This window comes from Gadus morhua, chromosome 12 (genome assembly GCF_902167405.1).
Source record: "Gadus morhua chromosome 12, gadMor3.0, whole genome shotgun sequence".
NCBI classification, from domain to species: domain Eukaryota; kingdom Metazoa; phylum Chordata; class Actinopteri; order Gadiformes; family Gadidae; genus Gadus; species Gadus morhua.
The window spans coordinates 27076398-27103174 of record NC_044059.1 but is presented as its reverse complement, the minus strand read 5'-3'; the positions used below and the strand labels follow the sequence as shown (position 1 = coordinate 27103174).

At 42.3% G+C, this 26777-nt stretch overlaps 4 protein-coding genes across 12 annotated transcripts in view; 2 read left to right on the top strand and 2 right to left on the bottom strand.

Moving 5' to 3' along the window:
• The window catches only part of LOC115555269 (cold-inducible RNA-binding protein B), a 7088-nt gene extending 409 nt beyond the window's left edge, over positions 1-6679 (top strand). Inside the window, exons 2-8 of one of the 4 annotated variants that reach the window (XM_030372038.1) lie at positions 138-243; positions 430-536; positions 2219-2333; positions 2528-2717; positions 2989-3053; positions 5778-5872; positions 6236-6679. In XM_030372038.1, coding sequence (XP_030227898.1) covers positions 144-243; positions 430-536; positions 2219-2333; positions 2528-2717; positions 2989-3053; positions 5778-5782 — 582 coding nt within the window. In that variant the 5' untranslated portion in view covers positions 138-143 and the 3' untranslated portion in view covers positions 5783-5872; positions 6236-6679. Of the gene's footprint in view, positions 1-137; positions 244-429; positions 537-2218; positions 2355-2527; positions 2718-2988; positions 3054-3385; positions 5873-6235 lie in introns of all 4 variants that reach the window. The other 3 variants (XM_030372036.1, XM_030372037.1, XM_030372035.1) reach the window with 3 other exon arrangements.
• A 170-nt stretch (positions 6680-6849) lies between these two features.
• LOC115555270 (cold-inducible RNA-binding protein) lies at positions 6850-10316 on the top strand. Of its 4 annotated transcripts, none has more exons than XR_003978859.1 (8): positions 6850-7049; positions 7672-7786; positions 7890-7996; positions 8119-8284; positions 8385-8433; positions 8611-8645; positions 9012-9123; positions 9480-10316. XR_003978859.1 is itself a non-coding variant. In XM_030372040.1 (7 exons), exons 2-7 carry the CDS (start codon positions 7684-7686, stop codon positions 9497-9499), a joined length of 480 nt encoding a protein of 159 aa, XP_030227900.1. In that variant the 5' UTR covers positions 6850-7049; positions 7672-7683; the 3' UTR covers positions 9500-10316. The 4 variants fall into 4 exon arrangements, 2 of the variants coding, with proteins under 2 accessions (XP_030227900.1, XP_030227899.1); XR_003978858.1 differs by having other exon boundaries at positions 9012-9191; XM_030372040.1 differs by lacking the exon at positions 9012-9123.
• Positions 10317-11083: 767 nt separating this feature from the next.
• On the bottom strand, positions 11084-25488 carry LOC115555068 (uncharacterized). Its single transcript, XM_030371737.1, has 10 exons — positions 25346-25488; positions 25065-25224; positions 24616-24748; positions 24255-24476; positions 23942-24090; positions 12382-12491; positions 12101-12260; positions 11767-11899; positions 11443-11661; positions 11084-11287 (listed from the first exon to the last, which is right to left on the bottom strand). Exons 1-10 carry the CDS (start codon positions 25401-25403, stop codon positions 11150-11152), a joined length of 1482 nt encoding a protein of 493 aa, XP_030227597.1. The 5' UTR covers positions 25404-25488; the 3' UTR covers positions 11084-11149.
• Positions 15524-20259, bottom strand: LOC115555209 (mast cell protease 1A-like). 3 transcript variants are annotated; one of them, XM_030371911.1, is made up of 5 exons: positions 20163-20239; positions 16541-16700; positions 16149-16281; positions 15820-16044; positions 15524-15732 (listed from the first exon to the last, which is right to left on the bottom strand). In XM_030371911.1, the coding sequence occupies exons 1-5, from the start codon at positions 20218-20220 to the stop codon at positions 15595-15597; spliced, it is 714 nt and encodes a 237-aa protein (XP_030227771.1). In that variant the 5' UTR covers positions 20221-20239; the 3' UTR covers positions 15524-15594. The 3 variants fall into 3 exon arrangements, with proteins under 3 accessions (XP_030227771.1, XP_030227770.1, XP_030227769.1); XM_030371910.1 differs by lacking the exon at positions 20163-20239 and adding an exon at positions 16822-17163; XM_030371909.1 differs by lacking the exons at positions 15524-15732; positions 15820-16044; positions 16149-16281; positions 16541-16700 and adding exons at positions 18751-18958; positions 19123-19347; positions 19490-19622; positions 19882-20041 and having other exon boundaries at positions 20163-20259.
• Positions 25489-26777: the final 1289 nt, after the last annotated feature.

Here is a 26777-nt window from a genome sequence, read left to right as displayed (position 1 = left end):
GTGTGAGTCAGTCATCCGTGTTGTAATATCCCGGTGAGCTGAAGGATCAGGTGCTGTGTTGTCGACGTGTGCTCCATGGCTGACAGTTTAAAGGCTGAACTGTCCCTGGTAAACAACTTTATTTTCGGTGTGTGCAGCTCAACATGGCTGACGAGGGGAAGCTGTTCATTGGGGGGCTGTGCTTCGACACGGACGAGACCAGCCTCAAGGACGCCTTCTGCAAGTACGGACACGTTTTGAAAGGTATGCTGAATCTGGAGTCACTGTTCCATTATTGCCCCTCCGAATTAATGTTGAAAAATGTTTGTTTCATAAACTGTGGCTGTCAGAGGCATCAGGGTGAGGTGTCAATAACGTTGACATCGACTGTAAATGAAGGTCATCATGAAAACGACAGACGACTAATGTTGTCTTGTCATACCTTCACAGCTGACGTTGTGAGGGACCGAGAGACAAACAAATCGAGAGGATTTGGCTTTGTGACCTTTGAAAACCCCACAGATGCTAAAGACGCAATGGCTGCTATGGATGGGAAGGTAGGTTATTCTTCTTTCATGAAATGTTTCATCATATTTCGAGTCAGATACAAACAAGGTTATTTGTGTCCATATAAAGCCAACTGTAGTGTTTTTGGTTTATTCCTGAATCTGTTACAGCATTATAGTTAAGTGGTTTACCTGCATTCTTGACCTGTATTTGACAAAACCGGTTACTTGTCAGAGCATGTACACACACACACACACACACACACACACACACACACACACACACACACACACACACACACACACACACACACACACGCACACGGTCTTGGCAAATACAGGTCAAGAATCCAGGCACATCACAGTTACAGATCCGGGTTAAGGAGTAAACACGCTTTTTTCACTCGAGAGTTGGCTTTATATAAACAGTCCTGCGGCCATGTTGGTAAATAAAAAATGATAACATTCAGTTGCAGGCTGGTTCCCCAAAACAAGAAGAACTGGTTTTTTGATTCTTTTTTTTAAACATAAACCAAAAATATGGTCACATAAATAAAATATACAAACGAACAGAGCTTCGTCTCCCCGCGACTTATATTGATTGAGTCTACGACGTTCTCAAAGATTCAGCCAATGAGAGGTAGCAATGGTGTTGCAATGGCACCTGGGTAAACAAATGACATGGCGGTACCGTCGAATATGCACGCTTTCTGTCTGACGTATCTTGGGTCATACCATTCGACGTGGGGCCACTCATATATCCCCCTACATTTTTTAGGGTTTTAGGGTTTAGAGCCTAAAAGTGGTTTAAATTATGCTCACGGCCGTCTCGCCGTCTCGCGGGGGATTACGTCACACCAAATGACGTAATCTGACGTAACGAACGAATCAAATAAACGAATCGTTATAGTGAACTGAACTGAAAGAACTAGTTCCCGGAAAAGAATCATTGTGTGTGTGTGTGTGTGTGTGTGTGTGTGTGTGTGTGTGTGTGTGTGTGTGTGTGTGTGTGTGTGTGTGTGTGTGTGTGTGTGTGTGTGTGTGTGTGTGTGTGTGTGTGTGTGTGTGTGTGTGTTGTAAGTAAGATTTGAGAGTTGACAAAAGTCTGTTGACAAAAGTGAGTTGACAAGTGAAGTCCTTCTGGTAGAAAGTTTTTATTTAGGGATGGAATGTGGCAGCTGAATGGCTGCTTACATATAACAGTGTCACCAGGCTGAACAGCCGGAAACAGTTGCGTAGTAGTGTTAGTGGGGAAAGATGGTTGGACTTCCAGAGCGGACGATATCCATTTCAGTTACAAGAGAGAGGGAGGGACTTCTGATAGGGGGGATATTTGTTAACTTTACGCATGCTGATATTGCTTTGTCGAATTCTTCTCCAGTTTATATGCTATAGTATAGTTTTTGTCTACTCGCTCCAAGGACTCTTTGTCAACTTCAGCTGTCATTGCTTTTCGAAAAATAATTAATGTCCATAATACTCCTGTGAATAAAGAAAACATTGAAAGGTGCATTCAATACAAATGTTTAGGCATGCGCCACATTTGCAGCTTGCAACTGAAACCTACTAGTAGCCTATGGCATAACGTTTCGCGCTGAATATGGGTGTCATGTTCATGCTCATACATATTACTGTATTCATTAATTTAATTAATTGTCATGAAAGAAGCCACTGACGAGTAAAGCCCCACAAATTCTCCTTTTTTTTTTTTGTTCTTTTATGTTTCATTGCAGGTTGTTGACGGTAAGCAGATCCGTGTGGATGAGGCCGGGAAGCCTAGTGGTCGTTCAGGAGGCTCGTTCCGTGGCTCCGGACCCCGGGGGGGGTTCTTCAGAGGGGGAAGACGAGGTGGGAGTGATTATATGGAAGGTAAGGGCTGGCACCGCAATGTGGTTCCTTTCACATTTGCTTTAAGTCATGCCCTTTTTTGGTGTAAATGCTTTTGTTTTGTGGCATGCGCTTCAAAGCTGTGCTAATGACTTTGACGTTCCGTGTGTGTACAAAGGGTTCCTTCATGTGTTCTCTTCTTCATGTTTCATCAGGGGATTTCGGAGGGTACGGGCAGAGGTCCTACCAAGATAGAAGTTATGGAGATAGAAGTTACAGTAGAGAAGGAGGCTTTGGCGGGAATAGAAACTATGGCGATGAGGAGAGAAGTTACGGCGGGTACCGGAGTGGCGGCCACAGCCGTGGTGGTGGTGGATACAATGCCGGATACAACCGGGACAACAGGTAGGAACGGAACTCACAGACTGTCTGTCTGTTCTCTATCACTATTTCTAGTTTTGGGGGGGGGGGGGGGGTCAACTTTGGATAAGCAAAATAATTCCTCCCATGGTTATATTGCACTTGGAGATCTTTACCATAGGTTAATGTGAAAAAAAGAATAATAATAATTTAAATCATGGTTTTAGACCCCTTTGTTAATTTTACTGGCTATCTGACATCCGTCAACTAAAGTGCTGATGAGCCTGTGTTCTAACACGTCCCTCTGATGTTTCAGGAGTCAGACCAGCTATGGAGGAGAGCAGCGCTCTGGGTCATACAGGGACGGCTATGACAGCTATGGTGAGTAGCATACTGATATAACTTAGGAACTAGTCACGTTAACGTCGAAAAGCGCCCATCTCCGTAACACCCCTGTGGAAAGCCCCTTCCTGTCTGCATAAGTGAACCGAGGACAGACGAGCTCTTCTCAGCCATGCCCGTCTTAGAACCTGAGTAGTGGCACGTACCTTTCTGCGTTCAGATTCTCTGCAGCAAAAAAAGCCCCCCTACAGACTAGCATTGCCTGATGTCATGTCTACTCTCCCCTTTCCCATGTGAAAATCCCAAGTGATGTGATGTTGTCCAAATGATGCTTGAGTGTCTTTACACTTGTGCCTACTTCTCGTCCTCAGCCTCAAACGAGTAAAAACACAAAAAATCTTCCTGATTTCAAGACCATCACCAACCTGCACAGTTTTTTTCTAAAGATTTCCAAGACCTTTTTTTTTTTTTCGCTTTTTGGGGGGAGGCAGTGGTTATTCTTTTTGTGAAATATGGTTACTTGGCCTTGTATCTTAAATCCCTTGTTTAAGTGTTTATTTTTGGGGTTTTTGTGTGCTCTACAACTCCGCTGGGACTGCCGTAGACTAAAGCGACACCAGTTATGCTCCATTCATGATCTAATACTTCCTCCCTCGTTTAAGTAACCCTACTGAGGATCTAGAGTTGCCCACAGAATTGCCGAGTAGCTTCTGTGCTTAATCACTAGGTGAGATCTCTGCTGTTCCACACAACCTGACAGCTTCTGCATCCAATTCTCTATCTGCGAATAATGACGGCCGCAAAAACATTCGGTTCGAGTGCAAAAATGTCATCAGCGCTTTTGCTGCCAACAGCAAAAAATATTCAAATCGAAATGATTATTCAAACACAATAAGACATGTTTGTGAAGCTTGACATGCTGTGGATATGCCGTCATGGTCTTTGCCAACGTCTTTAGCTCTGCCCCTCCTACCATTTTTGAGAACATTTATTCGATATGGGCCCTGGTTTCTTTGCATGATTTTATTTTATTACTCATTTAGATGACCTGTTACCTAACTTGTTAAAGGGGCTAGATGGTGGAGGAGTGGCCTATTGCTCAACTTGGCCTTATATTTTAAATACATTTTTTTTGGAGCATCATTTTTTTCCTCAAAACCAACCCTTAACCGATGATTTGGCATTTCCTCATGCTCTCATTTGGGTATGTTCATACTACACTACCCGGTGCTGGGTGTATATGCTTGCCTGGCTAGCATTTGAAAACGCCCAACAGATTTTGCCATTTAAAATCTTTAGATTTGAAAATAAACTATTCAAAACAAGTTATTTATTTTTAATTTCCTTGAGTACTTATCCATGAGTCAGATTTTTGGCTTTGGAAAAACTTTATTTAAAAAATTTGCACCGATTGTGTCAACAGAGAATATGAACTTGGTGAAATGAGAAATACACAACCCCATCCTTTTGACAGCAAAAATAAATAAAGGAGGCATGGCGGTTTCAAATTGTAGGGATGGACATGATACAAAATATTCTGGATGACTCTGGAAATGCTACAACCCGAAATTGCAAATGTATCAGGACAGCTGCGCTTTCTAGCCCCTTTTTTTTATTTAAAAGAAAAAAGTCGCCGCAATATATATAATGACATCCTGAGGAATCCCGTCACAATTGGCTGCAGTTTGGGCTGATCATTGAGAAATGTGCTCTGTTTGTGTATCAGTACTTTTTTATTGTCTCTTCTGGCCTTATTAGGCCCTATTAAAACTACCCGTGGAAAATTCTCTGATTCCTGATTTCCTCCGAAAAGAAGCCAGTTTAAAACAACCTAGGAATCTGATTTAGAATTCACTGAATACAGTTAGTACAGACATGTGGCTTTCAGCATGAGGGGTGGGCTCTATGTAGCTGCTAGGGACAACGTGTCTGGATTTTTTTTTAATTTAAATTATTATACGTCTGCTTACACCAGCCTGGATATGAAGGGGTGGGCTTCTAGGCTGAGACGGACGAGGAACTGAAATGTACTCCTGCTGTCCTCCTGCTGCTGCTGTTTCTGGTTCTGTCATAATGCTTCATTACACCCAAGATCTCTGGCCGCTATCGTTTTGGAAATCAACAAAGTCCTTGGAGAATGAAGTGTTGGGCCTACCGACACATGAGTCCTCCTGTCTCTGTGGAACGCTGCTCACTTGGCTAGTTCATAATTGGAGATAGTGCCAGTAAAGTGAGGTAACATTTTTTGCTCTCCTGTTCACATCCCTCAAACAGTTATCATGTTGATGTCCCATCTTAGACTGTCTACCACTTTGACCACGATGCAATGGGACTCTCAGCCGTTGCTAAGGCTTGGCCTGGACTACTTCCAAAAGATGAATTTCATCCAGTAGCACATCCTGGCTTTCGGAGTATTTCTCGTAAAAAAAAAAAAAAGGACCTTTGGGGAATTAAATAATCCGACGTCAAAGGCTGTTTACCCACGAGTTCTCCCAAAATCCCCGAAGCCTACTGAAGTATTTCTAAGAGAAAATGTGTCTTAGGAAATAGACGGATCCCCCATTGTGCATACATTGTCTACCATTGAGACTGCAATTTCTCATTTGTGGTAAAGGGCTTAAAGGGTGGTTAATTATAACTATACCATTGCTCTGTTAAATTGACTTGTTTGTGCGTGTGTGTGTGTGTCGGCGCAACTGCATAACTGCCGCTAAACTACTGGAGGGCTTGATATTGATTTTGTTTTCCTGTCCATCCATTAAGGTTGAATGTCCTTGTAGAAGAAGATGATGATGTCTCCATATCTGCTGGGTAGCCACTGTGGCTTTGCCTTTCCTCCATTTGGGTCATAGAAAAAGGTTGGTACAATGTTTTAATCTGTGCCTCTTGAGGCACAGCTCTGAGGATACCTAGTTCTCTAAATGGGCAGTAGGTCATCTTGCCGATGTTATTCCCAGCATGATTCTAGAAAATCATGTTTTTTTTTTTCCTTTTTTCTTGTAAGAGCAGTAGATAAATAACGTAAACTGAGGATATAATCCTTTCGATCTATACAATCAGGAGTTATAAATTTACAGGCATTCAAAAAAGATAATGGTACAATGCATGCAAAGAAGATTCATAAATGACTGTATGAATAACACTGGGTTTTGAATCAGGTTTTTTCTTCTGACTGTTTAGTGTTTAGTGTAAACATAAATCACTGCTCTTCTGTTTTCCAGAGTTGCCATTTGCATCCATCGTCGACGCGGGGCCAACGTAATGACGTCGACCCAATGCGTGGCCCGGGTCATTCTGCATCCTGCCCAAACTGAGGATCTCTGCGCTATTCCAGGGGAATAGTAAGGCAGAGACGCTAGACGAAGCAAAGGATCAAAACTTTGTGATTTTAATGCAGCCCGAATGTATACATATGTGTTGAACGTGATTCTCCCTGGACCAATGCATTATTAGCATTTTGCTGGCTTTATAATTGCAAAACCATAAAATACTGAGCCGGACAACTGTCATTTATTTAACGACCACTGTGACTTAACTGACGGGGTAAACGTAGGTTTAGCACTTTGTCACACAGTATGTGGTTAACGCTTGTTTTGACAATAATTATTGTGATCATTTAATGTCATTTCATTTAATTTGACAAAATAAAACGTTTTCTGAAGCTGTTCTTGCATCTTTATATTTATATATACCACGGATATCGTATACCTTTATAGACATAATGTATGTAACATATCCACTCACGGCGATTCGTAATTACTGACGAACGTATTCGTCTTGTTGATGTATAATAACACCAACGTAACGGTATCTCAGATGGAGGGTGACCACTTCCTGTTGTCCATTTAAATGAGCCGACGTTAATTCAAACGCCTCGGTGTTTGCGTGTTTGAGAGGATAACTGGGCGTGGCTTCACCCGGTGCGGGTCCTTTTAGTGAGGAAAACTGGGCGTGGCTACACCCGGTGCAGGTCCTTTTAGTGTCTACTCGTTCTTGCCTCAGGTTGCCCGCTACCGATCTCCGCAGAATTTAACGGTAATGCATCTTAACAGCCTCAATTGTGGCGGCTTTTCTTTTTATAATTACTATTGATGCTGTTTTAACGTATACCAGCCGTTATGCGTTGGCCTTGCGCAGTGGATTTATAGCGTAGAGGAAATTAATCAAAGGCCTTGATCGTTAGCATCCATGATACGGCGTAGCATCCCTGTATCCGTATCATTGTGCTATGTGTAGCGGCTGCCTCGTGACTTCTGCTATTATTTCACTTAAATTGAATACGGGGAGTTGGGTGTGTAATTAATTGCATCATACTTTGAATTAAGCAATGGATCACATGTATCCTTATATAGATCGGAAAAAAATATTTTTAGCCTTGACCTATTCACGAAGCAGCAAAACTTGCGCAAGGCAGATAGTATAACGTTACAACCTGAAATAATATGTACAATAAGCCGGGGTTTGCGATCGCTTGTGGGTCGAGCGGGCATCCGCGGATTATGCTTGACGTGGGGCCTGTGGATGCGTACTGGGTTCTCCTCTGGAGACGCAGCACACGCAGGAACAAAGGGGCCTGGATCCGGGCCTTACGGATGGGGGAAGCATCTCCGCCTGCTCATTAACTCGGTCCCCCCTCGTATTCTGTCTCCCCCCGCAGGCAGAACTCGCCATGTCGTCAGACGAAGGGAAGCTATTTGTCGGTGGTATCAGTTTTGACACAACTGAACAGTCACTCGAAGACGTATTTTCCAAATATGGTCCCATCAGTGAAGGCAAGTACTGCATGGATGACTCGTACAACAATAAATAACCCGCTTGATTGTGCGTTTTAATCATGACAGGAGTTTTAACTTTGATCCCTCTCTTCTGGTCCAGTTGTTATCATCAAGCACAGGGAGACGCAGAGGTCCAGAGGCTTCGGCTTTATCACCTTTGAGAATCCCGAAGATGCTAAGGATGCTATGATCGCCATGAATGGAAAGGTAAGACGCCTCCGATTGACCCAAGAAACGTTTGGAAGATATACCCGCTAAAATAGAATTTGTGAAACGGAACCGCACTGCTCTGTGTTCAATTTGTTTATTTATTTTTTGCTACTCCGTAGTCCCTGGACGGTAGGCCGATTCGCGTGGATCAAGCCGGAAACTCCGGTGGTGGAAGTCGTTCCGGCGGATACAGGGGAGGCAACAGCGGCGGCGGCGGCGGTGACGGCGGCGGCTACAGGGGGGGACGTGGTGGCGGAGGAGGACGTGGACGTGGATTCTCGTATGGTAAGGACGATTATCCACGGTGGAATCTACCAAACCCTACATGTTGTTTTGGCAAATCCCGTCCAGTATTCTCACATACATTTGTATTATTTCATTGTAGGCAGTGGTGGTGGAGACAGAAGCTACAGTGGTGGTGGAGGTGGTGGAAGGTATGTCAACAGTGGTGGAGATGGTGGCTACTTCCCCAGAGACAGGTGGCCTTCTAGGTCCTGCAGCTCAGAGGATGCTTAGTTCTCTAAATGGGCAGTAGGTCATCTTGTTTTCATTGTGTCGGAAATGAGGGAAGTTGATGAATTCTCAACGGCAAATTCTCGTTCTTTTCTCAGAGCACAAGGTGGCGGATACGGTGAACGCTCAGGAGGTATGTACAGAGAACTAAATAGTAGCTCTGGTGAAGCTTTGTATCAGAAAGCCACCAATATCGGACATGGGAGTGATTTAAACCCCCCCCTGTAAGCTGTCGACTGCATGCAGGATATTTTAAGTTATCTTTCCACTAAAGAGAGGGTCTAACGTTTTAAACGTTTAGCTTTTTGGCCTTGGCGGCACAGTAAATGAACAATGCAGAGGTCAACTACTAGATGTGTTGTTGCTGAAGATGTAGTCAGTCACCTTTTTTGTGAATCAGATCGCCCCAAAGTAGCATAGCTTTATCTGGACGGACTCCTTCCTCTGGCCCTGGCTTGGAACCTCATTAATCAAAGGGCTTTTTTTTTTCTTTGAACAGGATTCGGTGCTGTGGTCACTGACGCCCACTGAGGCCACCTGTAGTTGAAATTTGTTGGAAGAAACAATATGTTGACGGTCCAGTTTAGCACTACTGCTGAGTGGGTGCTAAGGTAGGCTGTCTGCAGTCTGCAGCGACCGGCCGTGTTGAGTTACCCAATACCCAGGGTTCCTTACGATGGTAATGTTAAACATGGAGAGCCACATGGTAAATCTTTGTCAGGAGAGAATTTTCGAACTATGCTGGAATATTTTTAATCTTTTACCCGAAGCCTTTGTGGTAATATCTAACCTCTTTAAGATGCTTTGAATCAGAAGGCAGTCATGAAAACAGTTGACTTGTCTGTCCAACCGATAAGAAACGTTATTTTTGGTTTTGACTTTAGCCAGTCATCATTTCGGTTGTGCGTCCTCTTTTAGAGCTTTCCTGGATCGCTACTAACCTGCCATGTCTTTGACTTCTTCCCAGGTGACGATGGTGGTTGGTAGCTCAGCTAAGTGGGTGTCGGTCTCCTAGGCAACACCCATGTTCGACCCCTCCCGCCCGCTCTCCCCCCCCCCCCCCCCCCAACCCTTTCTCGCCTGCAACCCCCATTTGAATGACAGCGGACCTAGCTGGAAATTCCGTTCTAGCGCATCGACGAAAGAAAAAAACGAAACCAATTCCATAGATAAAGAGCAGTCCTGGATGAGTTCAGGGGAAGGTTGGCTCCCACGTCGAGCCGTCCTCACAGGTCCTTCTCCAAGTTTTTATAACTTTTTTTTTTTTCTTCTTTTTGTTCCCATCAGGCAGTCTCATTTTTCTAATTGATCTTAATAGAACACGTTTTATGTTATGCCTCAATTTATATTAAAAAGAACATGTTTTGAGTTATGCGTCACTTTATAGCGTTTGGTCTCCCATGGCCCGGGCCCAGTCACACATTGGTTCAGGCAGAGACGAGAGCCTTGGTGGGGAGGGAATATATCTCGGCTGAAGAATTGTCATCTGTTAGGTGGTTTTCGTAGCGCCCATGGTCTCCCTAATGAAGAAGGGGAATACATCACTGTCCTTGTTTGCACTTTCTGTGCAAGGGAATACAAGAGGACGAGGAAATAAATACGCTCTTAAAGACTTTTTTTTATTTTCTTAATAGTCCAGTAAGTTCTTGCACTGGTTAATTTGGTCACTGTCCTTCTTGGTTAGTTCTGTTACTTCTTGACTCGTCTGGAAAATACACGAGTTTTAATGTTCTCATCAATGCATTTTTTTGTGCATGCTTACATTTTGTTTATTTTTCCAAAATAAAATCCCTCATAAATGTTTCTTTGTCATCTGTTTCTTGCTTTAGCATTTTTTTGGTTTTCCCAAGTTGTGTTTCATGTACAACTACCCTAATGAAAACGTTAGGGCCTGCAAGGTCCTTTACTGGAAATAAGATTGTGCAAGGAATGAAATCGTGCAAATATTTTGTCAATGGGATTATTAAATAAAATCCAGAAAATGTCATGAAGGACAATTGCTATCGTTGGTCGTTCTCCAAAAGAAATTCATTAAACCTATAAACACCAGGTGGCAGTGTTTTCTTAATTTTAACCAGCTTATTTAGTTCAAGATATCCCAAATTGTATATTGGGGTCGGATGATAGTTATATTATAGGTGCTTTAGAAAAGGTGTATAGACACATTGTGGCGTCCCGCCCTTTAAAACCTCGGTCCGGACGGACCCGATGTTTCATCCTGGACGGAAAATACTACTGTCATCCACCAGCCGGCGACGGAGAGCACCCGTTGAACCCCAATCAGCGAGATGGGAGACACCTGGCTGGATAGCCAGGAAGACACTTTAAATGGAGCACGAGGACTGACATTTGGAAGGAACATGAGATGTATGCAAAAAATGCCGAGTGCGACTTAACCCACGCTTAACGTGTCATTCGTACCTGGAACCCGGCTCATTGGGGGAGCGGGGTACACGCACAAGACATGTAGCTACACGCACATTAACAAATGTATGCTATTCTGATAAGCTAGATGTTCATTTTTATTTTATTCTCTCCATAAATGTGTCCCATTTGATGAAAGACAACAGCTTAGTGAAACCGATTTATTCAACATGGTTAACAAAGCATGAGCATCTTAACGATGACAATCTGGATTCACTTTTTCCTCATGTGGCCTTCAATCCAACCAAGGTAGTCTGGGATTTTAGTGTACACTTTTAAGCACTTTGTGCTAACTGACACAACACCGTACGCCACTTCACCTTCACAAACAAGTGGACCACCAGAGTCTCCCTGTAATCACACAAAGAGATTACTGCATACTGAAATATAGTTTGAATTCAGTGTTTCAGTTCATTTGGCTTCTAATTGCTTTTGGGTCTACTTTTGACTCACAAGTAGGCCTATATAAATAAAGAAAACATGAGAATACGTTTTTGGTCACTCACCTTTGAAGGTCCAATTCTTCCAAGGGAGAAGTATGCATGGAGCTCAGCAGGGTGTGTACGATTCACAAGTGTGACCTCAACTTCCCTCAGCCTCCTGGCCATCTGTTTTCTTCTGCTAAATTCCCAACCAGAGACTATACAGCGTTGAGGCAGATGATCACCTTGGCTTGCTAAATTAATCCGTCTGACATGGTCTGTGAAGTTTACCTTCTCGCTTAACTTGAGAAGAAAGGGGGGGAGGGGAGAGAATTTATAGTTACTGTCAAAACAAGAATGCATTGGCACTATAATTTACATACATAACAAAGGTGGATTCATGCTTACCTGCAGTAACATCAAGTTGTTGATATTTGTTTCATTATTGAAGTCCTCATGTGGAATTGCTCGACTCACTTGGATGCCCTTCGGAGGTTGATCATTCTTGAACTTATCAAGACCTACATAGACGTTATAGATACTGGGATACAAAGTTATAATTGATACAATTGTTAACAAATTGTATTGGACATGGTGCTCGTCACTAAAAGCTCTATGAAACAGCTTTTGAGTAATGAATATTGCAAGTAATCTTTTGGATTGTACGTTTCTGATGTACTTATGGAACCATAGCTCAAATAAGCACTGTGTTTTTGTCCTGCGGATCAGTCAAGAACCTCACCAGGCCTGGCAGTGAGCAGCTGTCACCACAAACTGATTGCTGATCAGGAAGCCGTGACAAAATCTGGTTTCGTCATTCCACATTCTCGTTTCCAAAAGCACCATGTAGGGTCTACTATGTGGGACAGCTTTGCGTCCCCCAAAGATTTTCCCTGCTTGAACTGGAGAAGTAAAAAAGATCCCAAAATGAAGGGGATGCACACACATCAGGCTGTATCCACCTTCTTTGTAAATGGATTCAATGAATAAATCAAACTACTAATACAGTAATAATCTTCTTACCTTGACCACGAAGGCTAAGGACCAGCATCAGGACCACCCAGGTATTGTGCAGCGCCATGGTGATGAGTGTGGTGTCAGCAAGAGTTCTGCTGCTCCACTGACAATAGCCTTACTTTCACTGGAACTTATTAAAGTCAGAGAAGAGGAAACAGGATGTGGTCGAATGTGATTGTTTGAACAACAATGAAAACACCATCCCTCTGAGTACATGGCCACTCTGCCTTTCTGAATAAGACAAAAAGCCACATCAAATCTCATACCTTTAATCTCAGCTCAAACTAACTTCAGTTTAAGAAAAACCTGCATAGTGGTATGCTATACGCGCGCACGCACGCACGCACACGCACACACACACACACACACAGGGCCGCTGACAGGTTTGGCTGGGCCCGGGACAAAATTCTCTCAATGGGCCCCCCCCCCCCAAAAAAAAACCTCTGACTCTTCCTCTACTCTGGGGGATGGATCCACTCCTCCTGAATAACTGTCTTTCTCTCTCTCTCCCTTCACTCTCCTCCCCTTCTCTCTCACTGGTAGCCTGTTCTTCCTCTCTCTCATCCTCTTTGGTAGCCTGTTCTTCCTCTCTCTCATCCTGTTTGGTAGCCTGTTCTTCTTCTCTCTCATCCTCTCTAGCCTTTCCTATAAAGGCAGTGTTTCCCCCAGCACTGTGTTGTTAAGGCGGCCGCCTTATCAACAATAGGGCCCCGCCTTGACTACCAATGTATATAAAATAAAAATAAAAATTATCAAAAAAAATATTTTTTTTTTTTTTTTTTTTTTTTTTTAATTATTATGCATTAACAAAGTAGAAAACTCTCGTAGGGAAATAAAACATACTTCCATCAGGTGTAAAAATAAAGATCAATAATGCATCGGTGTTCACAACAATGGTCGTGACATCAAGCTTTTTTAATTGAATTTAACCAGGGAGACCCCCCCCCCCCCCCCCCCCCCCCCCCCCCCCCCGCTCCTTGACCACCTTGACTAAGACATTTACTGGGGGAAACACTGAAAGGTGGGCTATATCCTATATCTAAATTAACAGGGGTCAAAATGAACCATTTAAAAAAGAACAAATTGAAAACCCCTTAATTTGCGATTTAACACAGAAAAGAATAGACTGATCAACTTGGCTAACTCTATCCCAAATGCTACAAAAGTTTAAAAATCTAAGTTGTTTTTTTTTGTTCCCAAAATTGTCAAACGCCGAAACACAACCACAGAATTCCCTTGTGCAGCTCCCAAACACATGACGTCGGGATGACAAGCCCATTTATTACGGATAAACCAAAAGGATTATTTACAACTTTAATTGAATAGGCTATGGATATGGACTGAGTGAAGTTATGGCTTTCAGAATCATACCACAATAAAACTCACGCTATTGTATTCACTTAGAGCTCATTAACTGCACATTTCATCAACCATTTTTCACTTGACCAAGGGGAATCATGTCAAGGGTACTTTTATTTATCGCCAGACCCGCGTTTATGTCCGCTGAACTTCCAGAGAATGTTTGGGGAACAAGGCGGAGCCCATTCATCTGGCGAGTTTCAAGTTAACGGCAATCAGAAACTAAGTTACAGGCTACCCCAAAACGTCACGTTTATAACCCATTCGTTACATCCAACTCTATCTAAATGGCAATTTCACATGTTGCCATGCCACTGGCTTATTTTAAACCATGAGCCGCGTTACACTGGCTGTAATTCAGCTGACTGGGAATGATTCTCAAATCAATTCAGCCTGATTGGAGTGCGCAGCGCGTGCCTGCCTGAAACATTTGATTTGGACATGGGCCTATTTGCGGGGTAATGTGCATATTCTAAGATTCAATTAGATATAGGCGTATGAAACACAGTGTAATAAAGCCGTTGTGGTTATCAAATTATTCAATGCCCCCTGTCTGTCTGATATTGATCTCCGTGTGACTTGCTCATGTGGAGCTGCGCTAATATGTTTGACACGCCGTCTGTGCCTGTGTTACTTGACGACGGGGCTGGAAAAAGTTGGCCGTGTCTTACCTGGCTGTGCCTTTACTGGTACCGGCTGCAGCATCACCTGAGTCTTTTCTGAAATATTTATAAATATTTCTAAAGAGATCCCCTCAGACTTTCGGCTTCTTCCTCTCTTTTTCGCCTTTCTTTTTTTTTCAGGGCTCCTGACTTGTGCATGTTGAATCAACTCGCGCACTGACCACTAATGGAATGATGTCGTCTTTTTTCTTCTCCAAAGACCAAACCATTTTGGCATAGGGGTGATAGGGGGTTATTGGCCGTTTTTTTAAGGGCAATGAAGGCAAACAATCTAGGAGTCATTAATTGAATGCAAATAAAGCACTTTTCTTCTCTAAATCAACACATTTTGAAGTATACATACAATAATTAATCCCAACTTCATGGGGGTCCAGTTATGGGCCCCCCCCCCATTCCAGGGCCAGTCCAGGGCCCGGGACAACGTACCCGTTTGTCCCCCCCTGTCGGCGGGCCTGCACACACACACACACACACACACACACACACACACACACACACACACACACACACACACACACACACACACACACACACACACACACACACACACACACACACACACACACACACACACACACACACACACACACACACACACACACATACACACGTCACCCATGATTTACCTGCATATCTCTCCAGTAACAACTGGCTTTTGCAATTCTTCATTACAAGTTATATTTCTCTATTCAGGAACCTCTAAGTCTGTCCTTGGGATTCTGAGGTAACATCATTCTGACATGATCAGTCATCTCTGTCAGATATTGGATTATAATATAAAATCTATAAATTACCAAAATATCTCATATGGGAAGAATTTCTTTGGTCGTTCTTAATCAAAAAAAGTAACTTCATCGAATGCATCCACACCATGTCAGGTGTTCAGATCAGTTTATCAAGAATGTAAAGTTATTCAAGTTTTAAACAGGGTTGACTTTGTTTCAACTAGATTTAGATGCATTAGAAAAAGTACATACACACAAAGATTTACACGCACACACACACGAAAACAAAGAATGTATGCTATTTTGCTAAGTTTTAGTTCCTTTTCATTTTCTCCTTCAACGTTACGTATCCCATTCCATGTGGTGAGAAGACAGGACAGGTGTGTGGAACAGCGATTTATTCATCAACATAGTTCACAAAGCACGAGCAAATTAACGATGACATTCTGGAGTCACTTTTTCCTTATGTGGCGTTCAATCCAATCAAGATAGTCTGGGATTTTGGTGTACACTTTTAAGTCCTGTGTTCCGCATGACACAACACCGTATGCCACTTCACATTCACAAACAAGTGGACCGCCAGAGTCTCCCTGTAATCACACATGAAGAGGTTACACTTTCAACAGATTAGCCAGATATGAATAAAAAAACATGGGAATAATTATATTGTCACTTACTCGTGAAGGTCCGATTTCTCCACGGGAGAAGTACGCATGGCGCTCAGCAGAGAGTGTACTATTCACAAGGGTAACATTAACTTCCCTCAGCTCGCTGGCTATTTCCTGATTCTCTTCACTAGTAGATCCCCAGCCCGAGACTATACAGCGTTGAGGCAGATGATCACCTCGGTGTGCTAAATTAATCGGTCTGACATGCTCTGTGAAGTTTACCTTCTCACATAACTTGAGAAGAAAGGGGGGGGGGGGGTTGTACTGGTTAGCGTCAAAACAAGAATGCATTCGCACTATAATGTACATACATAACATAAAGGTGGATTCATGCTTACCTGCAGCAACATCAAGTCGTTAATTTTTGTTTTATTATTGTAGTCCTCATGCGGAATTGCTCGACTCACTTGAATGGCCTTCGGAGGTGGATAATTGTCGGACTTATGAAGACCTACAAAGACGTCATAGGTACTGGGACAAAAAGTTATAATTGATGCAATTGTTAAAATTGTTTATTGGACATGGTGCTTGTAACTAAAAGCTCTATAAAACCTGTAGTTGAACGTATAGTGCAGATATAGGCCATTAACACATATTATTGAATGAATAAAGCTTTTGAGTAATGAATAATGCAAGTTATCTCCTGGATTGTAAGTTCCTGTTTTACTTGTGGAACCATAGCTGAAATCAGCACGGTGTTGTTGTCCTGCGGATCAGTCAAGAACCTCACCGGGCCTGGCAGTGAGCAGCTGTCACCACAAACTGATTGCTGATCAGGAAGCCGTCACAATATATGGTGGTTCCCTGGAAAGTTTTCAATTCCAAAAGCACCATGTAGGGTCTGCTATGAGGGACAGCTTTGCGTCCCCCAAAGATTTTCCCTGTTTGAACTGGAGAAGTAAGAAACATCCCAAGATTAAGGGGATGTACACGCATCAGGCTGTATCCACCTTCTTTGTAAATGGATTCAATGAATGAATCAAACTACTAATACAGTAATGATCATCTTACCTTGACCACGAAGGCTAAGGACCAGCATCAGGACCACCCAGGTATTGTGCAGCGCCATGGTGATGAGTGTGGTGTCAGCAAGAGTTCTGCTGCTCCACTGACAATAGCCTTACTTTCACTGGAACTTATTAAAGTCAGAGAAGAGGAAACAGGATGTGGTCGAATGTGATTGTTTGAACAACACTAAAAACACAATCCATGTGAGTACATGGCTCCTTTTTCTTTCTGTATTAGACAAGAAGCCACATCAAATCTTAGTCCTTTAATCTCAGCTCAAACTAACTTCAGTTTAAGAAAAACCTGTATAGTGGTCTGCTATACACAAACACACACACACACACACACACACACACACACACACACACACACACACACACACACACACACACACACACACACACACACACACACACACACACACACACACACACACACAGCCACACACGTCACTCATGATTTACCTCTGTCATATCTCTCCAGTAACAACTGGCTTTTGCAATTCTTCATAACATGATATATTTCTATATTCAGGAGCCTCTAAGTCTGTCCATGGGATTCTGAGGTGAAATCATTCTGGCATGATCAGTCATCTCTGTCAGTTATTGGATTATAATATAAAATCTATAAATTACCAAAATATCTCATGCTGGAAAGAATTTATATATTTGGTCGTTGTTAATCTAAATAAGTAAGTTCATCAAATGCATGTACACAAGGTGGCAGTCTAATTTTTTTTTTTTTTTCATCAGCCGCTAGTAAAGAGGGTAGGCAAATTAACTTTGTGCATCAGGGGGAAAAGGCTAGACCATTTAGAGGCAGGCACAGAGTCGGGCAGCTAAGTAATGGAGGAGCCTGGGAATTGAAGGCGGATCTTATTCAGCAGGTTGTTGTGCCTCCACACATTGTTAGCACTCGGCTAAGACCAGATATGCTATTGTGGTCAGACTTAGAGAAGATTGTTTATTTTATTGAACTTACAGTTCCTTGGGAAGACAGAGTTGAAGTAGCTAATGAGCTTAAGAAAGCGAAGTATGCTGAGATGGCTGAAGAGGCAGCACAGAGAGGCTGGAGTTCGCGACTAAGGCCTATTGAAATCGGTGCACGGGGGTTTGTGGCTAGATCTGCTATTAGCTTGCTGACTGAACTGGGTATTTGTGGACGAAGTCTGAGGCAGGCGGTTAGTAACATGTCCGTGGCAGCAGAACGAGCAAGTGAATGGCTGTGGGTAAGGAGAAAACATACTTCCTGGGGTGCAAGCTGAGGTAAGCCAGCTGTGCTAACGTGAGCTCATATGCCAACGTGTTTGAGTGGTCAGGGTTAGGGGTAGGGCTAGGGGTACGATGCAGGAAAGAATGTTTAGATGCATTAAATGTGGCAATGTGGTGGCAGCATTGAGGGGGGTGAATCCAGGACGCTGGTTTCATTGTTAAGCCTTCAAGAGGTGTCGTGGGCCTAACTTAAACGAAACATCTGTGAAAGAGGGTGCCCACTTGATAACCCCAATGATATTCTGCTTACTGCTTACTGCTGTATTTACTGCTGTTAGTTGGGCTAGTTGTCTCGTCTTTTTTTTTTTTGGTTGGTAGCTCAGTAGCCAGCGTGCTTACAAGGTTGGTTTGGACAGGGGCTTCTGAATATGTGTTTTCCTTGGATTTTGGCACAAGGGATTATAACATCTGATCCTGTGTATTACTGAATATGAATTAAACAATTTATCATTCAGTGGATCAAGAATGTAAAGTTATTCAAGTTTTAAACAGGGATGACTTCGTTTCAACCAGGTTTAGATGCATTAGAAAAAGTACACAAACATTTAAACGTCACACACACACAAAAACAAAGAATGTATGCTATTCTGCTACGTTTTAGTTCCTTTTAATTTTCTCCCACAACGTGTCCCATTCCATGAGGTGAGAGAATCAGGACAGGTGTGTGGAACAGCGATTTATTCATCAACATGGTTCACAAAGCACGACAAATTAACGATGACATTCTTGTGTCACTTTTTCATCATGTGGCCTAAAATCCAACCAAGATAGTCTGGGATTTTAGTGTACAGTTTGAATTTCTGTGTGCCGCCTGACACAACACCGTACGCCACTTCACCTTCACAAACAAGTGGACCGCCAGAGTCTCCCTGTAATCACACATAAAGAGGTTACTGCATACTGCTCCAACAGATTCTGAAGAAACACTAAAATATAATTGTACATAGCTATTTGCTTTTGGGTCTACTTTTGACTCGTGTAACAGTAGCCAGATATGAATACAAATTATGTGAATAATTATATTGTCACTTACATTGGAAGGTCCGCTTTCTCCAAGGGTGGAGTAAACATGGCGATCAGCCGGGAGTGTATGTTTCACAAGGGTAACATTAACTTCCCTCAGCTCGCTGGCCATGTCGTTCGGATTCTCTTCGCTATATCCCCAGCCCGAGACCATACAGCGTTGAGGCAGATGATCAACTCGGCTTGCTAAATTAATCGGTCTGACATGCTCTGTGATGTTTACCTTCTCACTTAACTTCAGAAGAAAGGGGGGGGGGGGGGGGGGGTGTACTTGTTAGTGTGAAAACAAGAATGCATTGGCACTATAATGTATAATTTCTTTAACATGAAGGTGGATTCATGACCAACCTAACATAGGGGACATGCAATATGCTTACCTGCAGTAGCATTAAGTCGTTCAACATTGGTTTTTCATTGTAGTCCTCATGTGGAATTGCTTGACACACTTGAATGGCCTTCGGAGTTTGATCATTCTTGAACTCATGAAGACCTACATAGACGTTATAGATACTGGGAAACAAAGGTTTAATTCATACAATTGTTAACAAATTGTATTAGACATGGCGATCGTAACTAAAAGCTCTATAAAACCTGTAGTTGAACGTATAGTGCAGATAAAGGCCAATGACACATGTTATTGAATGTATACAGCTTTTGAGTAATGAATAATGCAAGTTATCTCCTGGATTGTAAGTTCCTGTTGTACTTGTGGAACCATAGCTGAAATCAGCACGGTGTTGTTGTCCTGCGGATCAGTCAAGAACCTCACCGAGCCTGGCAGTGAGCAGCTGTAACCACAAACTGATCGCTGATCAGGAAGCCGTCACAATATCTGGTGGTTCCCTGCCAAGTTTTAATTTCCAAAAGCACCAGGTAGGGTCTACTATGAGGGACAGCTTTGCGTCCCCCGATGATTTTCCCTGTTTGAACTGGAGAAGTAAAAAAGATCCCAAAATGAAGGGGATGTACACACATCAGGCTGTATCCACCATCTTTGTAAATGGATTCAATGAATGAATCAAACTACTAATACAGTAATGATCTTCTTACCTTGACCCCGAAGGCTAAGGACCAGCATCAGGACCACCCAGGTATTGTGCAGCGCCATGGTGATGAGTGTGGTGTCAGCAAGAGTTCTGCTGCTCCACTGACAAAAGCCTTACTTTCACTGGAACTTATTAAAGTGAGTGAAGTGGAAACAGGATGTGATTGAACGAGATTGTGTGAACTTCGCTGACAACACAATCCCTGTAAGGGCATGGCCACTTCATTTTACATGAAGTAGTATTAATCTTCATTCATGGTATGCATGTCTTCATTTGCCTAGCGACTTGAATTAGAGTCGCTAGGCAAATCAATTTCTCACAGTAAGTAGTTCTTAGTACTCAGTATAGATGGCAGACTTTAATTCCAGCTTATCATGTCTTTACTTATGCCGTATTTGGTGTAGGCATCTTCAATTGGAATAAAGTATTTTGGTATGTATTTATCTTCAGTTCATTATCCAGACAATTTTAGTTCAGTTGATGGAGTACAGTCAGTTTATCTTTCAAATCATGTGTCAAATGACTATAAAGGAAAATAGTAGAAATTGGAAAGTAAATAAATGGAATATAAAATGCATTAAAGATCCCATGCCATTCTATTTTATAATGCTTTAATATAGGTATTAGTGGGCCACAAACACAGTATTCAAAGACGTCCCCGAAATTCAGCCGTGGTGCAGAGTTACAGTCACTCCGAAACAGTCGCACATTGAGCTTCCCTCAAACGCGCTGTTTCGGTGGGCGTGTCAAGGCAGGTCAAGGAGGGGGGTGGGGGTGTGGCCCTGAGCAGCTTGTAGCCACTACCATGCGCTCTGTATACGGTGGGCGTGTCAAGGCAGGTCAAGGAGGGGGGTGGGGGTGTGGCCCTGAGCAGCTTGTAGCCACTGACAGTACCATGCGCTCTGTTTACGGTGGATGTATCGCAATGGCTCGTAAAAACCCATATTATCCATAGATATCTATATCATATAATATATAATATATATTATCACCTGGCCCTGAGCAACTTGTAGCCACGGTACCATGCGCTCTGTTTACGGTGGATGTATCGTAATGGCTCTTAGAAACCCATATTATACATAGATATCTATATCATATAATATATAATATATATTATCACGGCCAAAAGCTGTGTGAGCCTCCAGACGATAGGTTATTATGAATCTCAAACGACCGCGTCTACTTCAGATTGATGTGGAAGTGGAAGAACCAGAGACGTCGGAGAACCCGACGAAGTCCTTTGTGATTCATTATATCGTCTGGACGCGCACACAGCTTTTGGCCGTGATAATATGTATTATTTGATATAGATATCTATGTATTATATGATATTATTTAGATATAGAGCAGAGCTCCAGGACTGTAACGCAAGTGTTGTACACTTCCTTGTTATTTGGATAACCGTTCTGCTGTTGGTGTGATGGCGCATAACACGTCGGACTCTCGTCTCTGGTATTTCTACAACGAGACTCGTAGTGGGGGTTATCTCAGCCATGGTTGAGAATGAATTGGGGGAAAGGAACTTTGGCTTTGACTCCCTGAAGTAGGCTACATGAACCACGACATGGAGGAGAAAAGGATTGTTGGCCGCGAATGTATCCCGCTTGAGCCCTGCTTCCCGCCGCCTCGGCAGCGGTCAGCGCTAATCACCGCATCCTGAAGCCGAGGCGGTGGTCCATCGGCAGCGAGTCTCCGGCGGGAGACGACCGCGGTCAACAATCCCTTTCTCCTCCATGTCGTGGTTCATGACTTCAGGGAGTCAAAGCCAAAGTTCCTTTCCCCCAATTCATTCTCAACCATGGCTGAGATAACCCCCACTACGGGTCTAGTTGTAGAAATACCATAGACGAGAGTCCGACGTGTTATGCGCCATCACACCAACAGCAGAACGGTTATCCAAATAACAAGGAAGTGTACAACACTTGCGTCACAGTCCTGGAGCTTTATATCTAAATAATATCAGATACTACATAGATATCTATATCAAATAATACATATTATCACGGCCAAAAGCTGTGTGCACGTCCAGACGATATAATGAATCACAAAGGACTTCGTCGGGTTCTCCGACGTCTCTGGTTCTTCCACTTCCACATCAATCTGTAGTAGACAGAACCGTGCGCTGCCTGCTGCCTGCTGCTGGCGCGAGGCACCACCGCCCGGCTGCCCGCTGCCGGGCGGTGGTGCTTCGCGGCGGTGGTGCCTCGCGGCAACCGGTGGCAGGCAGCATGTCGCAGTTCATGTAGTTCGATGTCGTTCTGCCATTGCATTCAAAATTCTGTAACTAGCCTGTTACTACGAACTAAGCAACTACCGTACACGTATTAGCATTTAGCACTAGCTCAATCACGACTCCTTCAGTATTCTTGTGGGTGGTTACGAACCAACCAAGTGGGCAGGGCCATGAATAATAATTTGACAACGCTACGTCACAGTGTCACCTTATCCAGATCGGCTCATTTCTTCTGCCTTTTTCCTTTCATTGCCTATTGCATTCAGCAGACAAACTGCATAGATTTCAAACTTACCACAGCTCACAAACTTATTCAGACCTATGTTATTTAACAAACAATAGGAAAAATGTGATTTTAATGGCATGGGCTCTTTAATATCAATATTTCTTATTATATTATTCTAAACTATTAAACCAATTCTATAGATATAGAGCAGTCCTGGAGGAGTACCATGAAGCAGTCTTATTTTTATAATTGATCTTAAGAGAACATGTTTTATGTTATGCCTCAATTCATTTTAAAGTAACACGTTTCGAGTTATGCGTCACTTTATAGTGTTTGGTCTCCATGGCTCGTGCCCAATCACACGTTGGTCATGCATAGTTCATGCGAAATATAGAAGGGGAATTCATCACTGTCCTTATTTGCACATTCTGTGCAAGGAGGATATGGAAATAAAAACACTTTTAAAGACGTTTTTCTTAGTAGTCCAGTAAATTCATACAAAGCCCTACTTGGTTTACTGTGTTTTTCGGCTAGTTCTGTTTTTCTATGAACTTGTTTCGAAAATCCAAGAATTATAATTTTTTTGTGCAGCTTACATTTTGTTCATTTCCAAAATAAAATCCCTTACAAATGTTTCTTGGTCATGAGTTGCATCCTTTAGCTTTTTTTTGTTTTCCAGGTTACGTGTTTCATAGGCAACTATCCTCACCCAACATTATGGACATTTAAGGTATATTAGTGTCAATCCAATTTCGTTTTATTACATTTGATGTTGCACATGCAAACATGCCTTTTATATTAAACCAAGCCAGATTCAAACGTTCCTTGACACTGCGGTTGGGGCTCATAAGCAGCGTAACTATTCTACAGGAATTTAATCATTTCAATGATTTCTATGTCAGCTATTTGATTATTATGTAAAATCCAGAAAATAGCTAAATATGTCATGAGGGAATGAATTGATTTCTTTGGTCTTTATCATGCAAACAAATTAAGGTCATCAAACGCATGTACGCGAGGTAGCCGTTTCTTCTTAAAGATAACCAACTTATTCAAATCAGTTGATGAAGAATGTCAAAATATCCAGAGTTTTTATTTAGGTATGACACATTCTTCCCTAGGTAAGGATGCCTTAGAAAAAGTGCCTAGACACAAAAATGAACCTGCACAAAAAACAAATAATGTATGCTTTCCTGATAAGTTTAAGATCCTTTTTATTTTCTCATTCAATGTGGAATTTGGAATGTGGTTTGTGGAACAACCATTTATTCATCAACATGGTTCACATAGTATGAGCATATTAACGATGACATTCTGGATTCACTTTTGCGTCAGGTGGCTTACAATCCAATCAAGATAGTCTGGGATTTTAATAAAAACGCTATATTTGTAGGGGGGGCATGATTGATTGCCACGTGACACAACACCGTACGCCACATCCCCTTCACAAACAAGTGGACCACCCGAGTCTCCCTGAAATCACACATAAAAAGGTTACGGTTTCAACAGTTTCGTAAATGAACAAGCACACATTGAATATAATTTTATTTCATTGCTTGCTTTTGGATCTAATTTTGACTTGCGTACAAGTAGGCCAGTATCAATAAATAAACATGCGAAATATTTTTGTCACTCACGTGTGAAGGTCCTATTTCTCCAAGGGAGAAGAATGCATGGGGCTCAGGACAGCTTGTATCCTTCGCAAGTGTCAAATTAACTTCCATCAGCTCGCTGGCCAATTCCTGATATTCTTCAGTGAATCCCCAGCCAGAGACTATACAGCGTTGAGGCAGGTGATCACTTCGGTTTGCTAAATGTATCGGTCTGACATTTTCAGTGAAGTTCACCTTCTCCATTAACTTGAGAAGAAGGGGGGGAGGGGGGGGGGGGCAGACTTGTTAGAGTCAAAACAATGATGCATTGTCACCGTAATGTACATACATAACATAAAGGTGGATTCATGATCCACCAAACAAAAGTGACATGCTATATGCTTACCTGCAGTAACATCAAGTCGTTGTATCCTGTATTGTTATTGAACTCCTTATGTGGAATTGATCGTCTCACTGGAATACTCTTCCGAGTTGGAGGAGGGATCAGCTTGTGAAGCCCTAAGTGGACGTAAGTGATACTGGGACACAAAGGTATAATTTATTCATTTGTTAACAAATTGTATTGGACATTGGGCTATGCAAATACAGGCCCACAACCTGATTACGAAATCTAATTAAAAAGTCAAAATAAACAACTGCTAACTTCGGTGAATCCTACTGTTGCTTAGGCCCTTCTAGGTCCCAGTAGCATATCTATACATTGGGCTGATTACTTTGAGGGAGACCAAATGCTAAGAAACAGTTCCTTGACTACAGTGGAACAGGCTGTTCTTACGCAACCATAGCTGAAATCAGCACGGTGTTGTTGTCCTGCGGATCAGTCAAGAACCTCACCGGGCCTGGCAGTGAGCAGCTGTCACCACAAACTCATTGCTGATCAGGAAGCCGGCACAAAATTTGGTTTCGTCATTCCACATTCTCATTTCCAAAAGCACCATGTAGGGTCTACTATGAGGGACAGCTGGGTGTCCCCCGATGATTTTCCCTGTATGAACTGGAGAAGTAAAAAAGATCCCAAAATGAAGGGGATGTACACACATCAGGCTGTATCCACCTTCTTTGTAAATGGATTCAATGAATGAATCAAACTACTAATACAGTAATGATCTTCTTACCTTGACCACGAAGGCTAAGGACCAGCATCAGGACCACCCAGGTACTGCGCAGCGCCATGGTGATGAGTGTGGTGTCAGCAAGACACTGCTGCTCCACTATAGCCTTACTTTCACTGGAACTTATTAAAGTGAGTGAAGTGGAAACAGGATGTGATTGAACGAGATTGTGTGAACTTCGCTGACAACACAATCCCTGTAAGGGCATGGCCACTTCATTTTACATGAAGTAGTATTAATCTTCATTCATGGTATACATGTCTTCTTTTGCCTAGCGACTTGAATGAGAAGAAATCACAGCTCAAAATAACTTCAGATGGTCATGAATTACCTCTGTCATATCTCTCCAGTAACAACTAGCCTTTTGCAATTCTTTATACCAAGTTATAGTTCTCTATTCAGGAGCCTCTAACTCTGTCCTTGGGACTCGGAGATAAAATCATTCTGCCATGATCAATTTAATAGACAGCAGGGTTTGTTAGAAACTGGGGGCCATAGAAGTGAATGTGAATGTTATGGCCCTCCAGAAGGCATGCAGAATACATCAGACTCCATGAGGAAGAAGAGGGTTATTCAGACAAGCAATTCAATTTCTCACAGTAAGTAGTTCTTAGTACTCAGTATAGGTGGCAGACTTTAATTCCAGCTTATCATGTCTTTACTTATACCGTATTTGGTGTAGGCATCTTCAATTGGAATAAAGTATTGTGGTATGTATTTATCTTCAGTTCATTATCCAGACAATTTTAGTTCAGTTGATGGAGTACAGTCAGTTTATCTTTCAAATCATGTGTCAAATGAATATAAAGGAAAATAGTAGAAATTGGAAAGTAAAGAAATGGAATATAAAATGCATTAATATCAATATTTCTTATCATATTATTCTAAACTATTAAACCAATTCTATAGATATAGAGCAGTCCTGGAGGAGTACCCATGAAGCAGTCTTATTTTTATAATTGATCTTAAGAGAACACGTTTTATGTTATGCCTCAATTCATTTTAAAGTAACACGTTTCGAGTTATGCGTCACTTTATAGTGTTTGGTCTCCATGGCTCGTGCCCACTCACACGTTGGTCATGCATGGTTCATGCGAAATATAGAAGGGGAATTCATCAATGTCCTTATTTGCACATTCTGTGCAAGGAGGATATGGAAATAAAAACACTTTTAAAGACGTTTTTCTTAGTTGTCCAGTAAATTCATACAAAGCCCTACTCATACTGTGTTTTTCGGCTAGTTCTGTTTTTTCTCTGAACTTGTTTCGAAAATCCAAGAATTTTGATGTTGCACATGCAAACATGCCTTTTATATTAAACCAAGCCAGATTCAAACGTTCCTTGACACTGCGGTTGGGGCTCATAAGCAGCGTAACTATTCTACAGGAATTTAATCATTTCAATGAATTGATTTATTTGGTCGTTTTTAATCTAA